Source organism: Nicotiana tomentosiformis, chromosome 5 (genome assembly GCF_000390325.3).
Source record: "Nicotiana tomentosiformis chromosome 5, ASM39032v3, whole genome shotgun sequence".
In the NCBI taxonomy this organism is placed as follows: domain Eukaryota; kingdom Viridiplantae; phylum Streptophyta; class Magnoliopsida; order Solanales; family Solanaceae; genus Nicotiana; species Nicotiana tomentosiformis.
In genome coordinates this window covers 132,975,297-132,983,976 of record NC_090816.1, presented here as the reverse complement: position 1 = coordinate 132,983,976, position 8,680 = coordinate 132,975,297, and the positions used below count along the sequence as shown (strand labels likewise).

General features: G+C 34.7%; 1 protein-coding gene across 1 annotated transcript; it reads right to left on the bottom strand.

Annotated features, from left to right (window-relative positions):
- Positions 1-1,214: 1,214 nt before the first annotated feature.
- Positions 1,215-5,097, bottom strand: LOC104089371 (probable inactive receptor kinase RLK902). The gene is made up of 2 exons (XM_009594237.4): positions 3,545-5,097; positions 1,215-2,172 (listed from the first exon to the last, which is right to left on the bottom strand). The coding sequence occupies exons 1-2, from the start codon at positions 4,866-4,868 to the stop codon at positions 1,556-1,558; spliced, it is 1,941 nt and encodes a 646-aa protein (XP_009592532.1). The 5' UTR covers positions 4,869-5,097; the 3' UTR covers positions 1,215-1,555.
- Positions 5,098-8,680: the final 3,583 nt, after the last annotated feature.

Genomic DNA, 8,680 nt, shown 5'->3' with positions numbered 1-8,680 from the left:
AGTGATGTTTACAGATTTTAACCCTTTCTCTTATTTTGATAAAGAGGACCTTTTGATCAACTATTAGTTTATTCAAAAGCAAATACTTTTCATAACTTCAAGAATAATAACCTTGTCACTGGGAACTTTGTGATTATATAAACCTACAAAAGTAGGGACATATATCTTCTTCTTCTTTTTTATTTATAAATGTGGTGTTGGTGCTACCTCGACTATTGCATTAACTAAGTACCAGATAGTTTTTACCAACCAAGGCTTAGGTGGATCTCAGCTAGTAGATTTTGCCTCCATTAAAATTAGTGTTTTTTGGTCTCAAACTTGAACTTTGGTCTCTAAGATTTGCACCAATTTTATTGATCATTATATCACATTACCGTGAGTTAGACAAGCGGGTTGAGTTGAGTACAATATTTCATCCACAGACAGACGGACAATCAGAGCGCACTGAGTGCTCAAAGTGTAGATATGTGTGTATATAGTTAGTCAGGGTCTCGCGTCTAATTAGCTAGTTGGTGAGATAATAGCTTACCAAGGCGATAATCGGTAGCTAGTCCGAGAAGATGATCAAGCACACTAGAATTAAGACACGGCCCAAACCCTACCGGAGGCAACAACAGGAATTTCTCTCTATGGGTGAAAGTCTGATGGAGCAATGCCACGTGGAGGTAGAAGGCCCACGGTTCGTGAACTTCTTTTACCAGAGAAAGAGACCTTGAATTTGCTTCTAATTTAACTTTGTCTGGTGGAAAGTAGTTTAAAATCGTTTTCAGACTTGTTAACATTTTGGAATGATGTCTCTTTTGTTAACTACACAAGCCAAAATAATCTCTCCTAACTCCATAGTACAGTAGATTTTGACAGTGATAAGATTAATAAGTTTATTACGTTACTCTAATTAGACGCAAAATCTGATAAAGTCTTAAAGCATTACTAAATATCAATTTGCTGGTATTAAAAAATGGTGAAAACACATGTACAGATCAAACTTCAAATGGGACTGAAAAAGACATAAATATGTACAAAAATTAAATTTAAAATTCAATTACTAGCACTTGAGGTCGTCCTCCTAAAATCTGGAACCCGTAAATTTCAAATTGGCTACATCTGTCTTTTCAAATTTTGATAAGGTTTTTTGGACCCTTAGAAAGGAATAATCTCACATGGTATTGCTGGCTGTTGGCATTACACACCATTAATGATAATTACAGTCACTATTACCAACAAATCAATCTTTAATCAGAAGCAAATCCTAAAGAATCAAGAATCTGTGCAATGAGTTGTAACTACAAGGTCATCTCAATTATTTATACAGCTCACACCCCTTTAAAAAAGAATACATTAATATCTAAAAACCAACCCCACTTCAACTGCCAACCAGATCTTAATGAAACTTTGTTGCTACAGGAAAATAAATCCAGAAAAAAAAATGAACAATTGATCTTCACTGAAGAATCTCCAAGAATGAACAGAGAAATTAAAATGCTCAATCGAAAACGTTAAAAGAAAAAAGGAAAAAAAAGGAAATAATGTGATGGAATTATTTTCTTGTTCAATTTCATGCAGTTTGCACTTCTGCATTGTCAATTATGTCAGCTCCAGAATCCATGAAGCTAGATCGGCAGAGTTCTTCAACGCGGCTAGTGACCTCGGCCATTGAAGGGCGTCTGTCCGGGTACTGAGCAGTGCAATCAACTGCAAGTTGCAAGAGCTGAACCATGTCCTCCTCGACGTTTTGGTACCTAAGGAGTTCGAGGTCAAAGACTTCAGCTGTCCACTCCTCTCGTACCACTGATTGCACCCATCTTGGGAGGTCGACGCCTTCCTCATTCATTAACGAATGGGTGGGAGCTTTCCCCGTTAGGAGTTCCAACAACAAGACGCCAAAGCTGTAGACATCTGCTTTTTGGGAAACTTTACGAGGGTCGGTTACCTCTGGTGCCCTGTAACCTGCAACTCGGTTGGGAGTTGATGATGGACCGACAAGTTGAGCAAGGCCAAAATCTGAAACACGGGCCTCGTATGATTTGGTGAGGAGGATGTTGGACGACTTAATGTTGCCATGTGAAACGGAGGGGCCTTGTGCGTGAAGATAGGCAATCCCGTGTGCAGCTCCAAGAGCAATGCCAGCTCTTGTTTCCCAGTTCAATGGTGTCCTACCTGCTCCTTTGTTGCCTATAGGCAAGAGAAGGTGAATGAAAAACTATTGTGACATGAAAGTTGTGAAATAATTCTACTTTCTAAATTTTAACTGCCAGAGATATACTAACAATGAAGATATACCGAGTAAAGCACCCAAATAATTCATAACTGTCCATGTCGCTCCATTTAAGCTCGTTCCAGTCCTAAGATCTTGGACCGAGATAAGTTTAAATGGCGCTACATGGACAGTGGGAATTCATATAATGAGGCGCTTTTGTTATTGTTGATATGTTATTAAACAAAGGTTAATTTGGTTTAAATTCATACAACCAGATAGAATTCACTAGTTAGTTTTCTCTAATAAACTACCAAAATTCTGTCCTTCACATATATGCAGTTTGGGAACAACTTCCAATACTCCTTAGATATATAATGTATTTTTAATCTAAGTGACGAACAAGAGTTCATACAACTAATTTCTCTACAAAATTTGCAAATTTTAAAGCCTATTCCAGGTTGAGTAACATAAAGAACATGTCAGATTTCTTATTCATTTCATACAATGTTTTCACATTTGTTTTAAGATAAGATCTGATATGCACAAAGTAGCAACATGCTTCAATGACAGATCAAGTTCACACCAAAAATTGACAGTGTAAGTTGAAAGTTTCAGTATCTCAAGACAAAAAGAAAACATGAAAAGTTTGATTTGAGTGGTTGGGCCAAAGTGGTCCTCATTCCAATACTTAAAAAAACTCCATTTTTGACCTGTTCTAAATGCATCTCGTGAACACATTTGGGCACAATAATTCAACTACAGCACAACAACAAAATGAGTGTGGTGGGGAGTATAGTGTGTATGCAGACCTTACCCCTACCTTGAAGGCAGAGAGATTGTTTCCGATAAACCTAGAGATGAAAAGAAATTCAACTACAGCACATAAGCCAAACTCAGCAACTTTTTACACAATACCACCAGTTCAAGAACAGATAACAAGATCCAAGAAAACAAATACTATCCAAAATTACTACCCTCATAAAAATCAGCAAAAGTAGCAGTATCAGTGTCAATCAGATAACTAAAATTTGCAGATCATGTAAATGGTAAACAACACTACTGTACTATAATGGCATGACACAACAACAACAACAACAACAACAAACCCAGTATATTCTCACATGTGGGGTCTAGAGAGGGTAATGTGTACGCAAACATTACCCTTATCTAGTGAAGGTAGAGGGGTTGTTTCCAATAAACCCTCAGCTCGGCCTCTCAAAGAAATAATGCCGAAACCGTATCAGATCCTCCAAAAATGCACTACTTTGGAGGATCAGACAAGCACCAGACGATATTTTTTAAGAATGCAAACAACATAGCAAAGAAAAGAAGTTACTATTTTCTTACCATGTAAAAGTGCAGAAAGGCTCCCCATTGAGATATAATCATAAACAAGAAGCTTCTCATCCCCACTATAGTAATAAGCTCTTAAAGGTACCAAATTCTCATGATTCAGCTTTCCAACTTCTTCAATTTTTTCCCTGAACTCTTTCTCAGGTACAGTTACATCCCTCAATCTCTTCACAACCAATGTAATCCCAGATTCTAATGCAGCTTTATAAGCAGTACCAAATGTCCCTTTTCCTAAAACTTCAGCAGAAGCTTTCAACAAATCATCAAGATCAAAACTTTTATTCATTTTTCCAAAAAACACTAAACTTTTTCCATTTCCCACAATTGCCTCAGCTTTCCCTTTATCTTTATTACCCCCTCCAACTCCTATAGCTGCAATTGCACTACCCAAAAATCCATCTTTTCCTCCATTACTCTCAACACCCTTTTCTTCAGGAATTTCAACTCCCACTTCTTTAACACCAGCCACGTCAGCAGATCTTGTTGTTTCTTTGTTACTCCTTTTCCGACAACAACAAAAGAACAGAAATAAAAGAATCAAAAGCAAACCAATAACACAACCAATTACAATACCAGCAATTGCTCCACCTGAAAGTTTCTTCTTTTTTTCCCGTTCATTTCCGTTACTATTATTATTATTATCACATGAATCAAGTGGCTTCCCACAAAGTGAAGTACCCAAAAAAGAATCCTTGGGTTGACCCGAAAGTTTACTAGGAATTGACCCGCTTAACTGATTATCTGACACATTGAACTGAACTAAACCGGGTAAATTCAGATCCGGTATTTGACCCGAAAACCCATTATCCTGCAAGTATAGTGTACCTAAACCAGTCAAATTGTTGAAAGAAGAAGGGATTGGACCGGAGAAATTGTTATGAGCAAGATTGAGCCGGACAAGATTAGAAAGACTGAAAATTGAATCCGGAACCGGACCGGAAAACAGATTATGCTGAAGGTACAAGTTTTTCAAGTCTTTTAATGGAGAAAATAAGTCGGCCGGAATTACGCCGGAAAGTGCATTGTAACGAAGACTAAGGAAGTTTAATTTAGTAAGATTTGAGAAAAGACCAGGTGGGATTTGGCCGGAAAGTCCCATTCCGGGGAGATGAAGTTCGAGAACTGAGGATTTGTCCGGTGAACAAATAACACCGGGCCAAGAACACGTCGGACTTGTTATGTTCCATAAAAGTGAACGGCCACGTAAAGCAGATCGGATTGAAAGAAGTGTTGACCGGTCGGAAACAATGTCTGAGGTTGTCGGCCGGAAAATCAAGAAAATTGAAATGGTGAAGAGAATTAAGATTTTCAAGCTCATTTTTCTTCCTTACAAAGAAAACTCAAAACCCCGAATAGGATTTGAGGTTTCAATATTTCAGATTTGGTGTTTTTTTCAGTTCTTAAGGAGTGGAGATCATGTTGGTTTACTTTTTCAGAGAGAGGGAGCCTCTGTGTGTGTGTGTGTGTGTGTTTTGTGAGCTGGGAAGATAGAGAAATACTAGTTGGGAATTGGGAAAGAAGTATGAATTTGATGAATTCCGCTGTATTTTGGTACTTTAAACAATTATTGTCAATATTAAATATAAAAATAATTGATGGTGACTACTTAAGTAGGAGTAATAGAAAATTGAAGAAAAAATGAGTGCGGTTTTAACTACTAAAATATAAAAATTGAAAGCCAGTAAAGTTTAATTTCTTAATGGTTATTGTTTCCTATTAATTTTAGGTTGGGATTGTCGGTGAATTTTGTGGGAAGAAAAGGTGGAGAAATGAAGACTTCTTTATGGGATTCATTGGGGAATTTAATTATTTTGGTTCAAACTATATATTTTTGTTAAAAGAATTTACTAAAAAGATAATTATTGGAGTAGCATTTTAGGTCGTTTTTCTAAAATGTCGAAACCAATCAAGTTTAAATACTCAATCCATTCTGACGAGACTAGAACTTGGATAAATATTCATTTGCATATGGTGTTCACATCAAATTAAAAATATGTTATATCTTATTTAATCATAATTAAGTGATAAACATGCGTGTGAATAACATTTGTGTTGCATTATTTATTATTTGATTTGATATAAATATGTAAATAAAATATTCCACTGAACTTATATCTAAGTACATAATATAAGTAAAATTGCAATTTACAACAACTAGGAAAAAAATGGCACCTTTTCTTATTAAAAGAAAAGGAGGAAAACCAAAGCACCAACAGATTGGATTTTTCAGATTGAGTAGTTAGGATAATCGAATCTCATGTATTCTTCTTTCATTTTAACAACTCGAAAATAGATCTTTTCTTCATTGTCTTTAATATCCCTTATTATTTGTTAAAACGTTTTAAAAAGCAGCTTATATTTCTTTTTAAGAATTTCTTTTGTATTTAGCTTACCTCATCTTTCCATTATATAAAATTCAAATTTTTAAATAACAATTAGCAAAATAGAAAACGAAACAAAAACGGCAGATAAATTCAAAAGTAAGAAAACATTCTGCATTTCGTAATCCAAGAAAATAAACTCCACTTAAGGGAAGAAAACTCTTTTGGATAGGACTTAATTTTAGTAGTTCTTGGAATCAGTAATTTTTGGATTTCTGAAAAGACAATGTTTTTTAGGACCTAAACTGTTGTAAGGTAAAAAACATGAGGCCAGTTTGACAAATGGAACAAAAGGTTTTTTTTTTAATTTTTAAAAAACAATCTCATATTCAGCAGTGACATTGAACCTGATTAGTCGCATTAGAGCCGCATAAGACCATAAAACGATCCCTACTATAATTTTTTCTATCTCAGAGCTCAAACTCGAAACTTCTGATAAAAAATGATAGAATTTGAACCATCCTATCACAACCCTTGAACGTGAAAAAAGGTTTGCAAGAGTAGCAAAATAGGCAAAAATAAGTTTAATTCATCCAAGAATAAATGAATGTCTAAAATAATTAGGTTTTGAAGATTTTTATGTATAGGCTATAGCCAAATGCCTAATGATAAACAACTAAAAAGGCAAACTTACAAAAAGATTTTTTATGTAATTGCTAGTTGTAATCTGAAACTTTGTAGTAATCGTAACAGATAAATACAAGATTTCTCAAACCAGTATTTTTTTTAAAAGCTGCTCTTAATATACTCTATTCATTAAAGTTGGATGTAAATTTGATAAATAATAAGTATATTTTTGGGTAATTAATAACTTTCATTACCAAGTAAGAATATGTTCAGTTCAAGAAAGTAAACAAGAAAAATACGAATGAGTCTAAACATAGTCCCAAGACGTCAGTTTCACTATCTATCCTGCTATATCCAACAAGCTACTCTCCAATAGACTATTTAAAAACATGTATCCTAAAATTCTTGAGTCTATTTAATTTACGAAATGATATTTTGAAAGAATTGTATATTTAAAACAAAGTAATATTTGATGTGACACTAGAAACCCGTCAGTCATTGGATATTGGTCACGAGTTCATGCTATTTTTGTGCAAATGAAATTATTATAGTATATACTATATTGAGAACTTCAAAATCATAAAATCTATTCTTCTACTGGTGAAAAATGACGAGCAACGGCCAACGAGAGTGAAATCACTATTCTTTTATCTTTATATCAATCCCGATCTGTTTTGCAGAAATAAAATTTATACATTTAAAAATTACGAAAGTATTATCAAATAAAATTTTCTTCTAATATTTGAAACGGAAAAGGGCTAGAAATGCCATTAACCTATTAGAAATGGCTCACAATTGCTTTTCTTCCATCTATTGGTTCAAATTTGCCCTTAATGTTATTTTTAGGCTTAAAAATACCCCTCTTAACAGAAAAATGACATGACATTGATGGAATTTTAATTCAACATGTGGCATTTATTTAGTGGTCCACATAGATTTTTTCTAATCCAATCCAAAAGATCTTATCCATTTATCCTTTTAAAATAACCCAACGTTTTTGAAAACCCCATTGGCGATTATTTATTTCTCTTTTGTTCCAAATAGAGCTATTTCCTCTTCTTCTTCCTTCCTTGATTTTCCATCTGCTTTTTGAGTTCAGTTTTTGTATATTTCGGTTCTTCTAATGTTTTGATACCAATTCTTTTAATTTTTTGTCTTAGTTCTTTTAATTCTTTGATTTAAGTTAATTTTTTGATTTCGATTCTTTTAATTTCCTTTTTTAGTTCTAATATTATTATTTTTGGTAAGTAAATTTTTTATTTCACAAACCAAATATAACATTTACAATACTTGTTTTACTAGGAACTTGGACACCATGCCCCAAGTCCTATACTCATCAGACTCTATCATTGAGTACAAGAATGAAAACAACTAAGGCTATCCTCAATCTCTAGGGTACCACTTCATAACTTGCAACTTTCTAATTAGCTTCTTATACTGATTTCCTCGACTATGGACTTCCTGTGCCATCAATCGTAAGATGATCTCCTTTGTCCTGGACTTGCCTTGAAATATCCTTAAGTTCCTTTCCATCCATATATGGTAGACACACGCTGTCATGCATAGTCTATACATATTAGCCATTGCTGACTGTCCTTTTACATGAACCTCTGCCCATTGAACTTCTTCAGACTATCCTTGAGCTCTCTTTTTGATTCCCTGCCATTTCAATAATTTCTCCCACATCTGCGATGTCATTTCACATTTAAAGAATAGATGCTCAGTTATTTCTGGTTCTCTAGCACACAGTGGGCATGTCAAGTCTTCAATCTGACTCCATTTAGCTATTCTATCTCTTGTTTGGAATCTCCCTTGTAAGTTTAGATACAGTATAAACACCCATCTAGGAGCCCCATAGTTCTTACATATCATTCTTCTCTAAGAGCATTTAGGGAACTCACCTCGAAGCTTCCTATACATTCTTTGAATAGAAAAGGTCCTTATCAGTATGAATTCCTTCTCTTGTAGTATCACTTCTTCCAGGTATTTTGCTGCTTTTAAGATCTTCTGTATAATCCAAGATGCTTGCTTAGGTTGACTCATCCACAGTGTGGTTCTTCTCCCATAGTAGCAATGTATCCATTTCGCCCATAGCTTATCCTTTTTGGTACAAACATTCCACAGTAGTTTGCATATAGCAGCCTTGTTCCAAGCTTGAATATCCATGATATTTAGTCCCCCT

What these genes read in the sequence shown, in the direction of transcription:
- LOC104089371 (XM_009594237.4), bottom strand. Translation starts at nt 4,868, where the DNA reads ATGAGCTTGAAAATCTTAATTCTCTTCACCATTTCAATTTTCTTGATT. An exon ending in CCTTTCTGCACTTTTACATG is followed by an intron (nt 2,173 to 3,544) that starts GTAAGAAAATAG and finishes TCTTGCCTATAG; the next exon opens with GCAACAAAGGAGCAGGTAGG.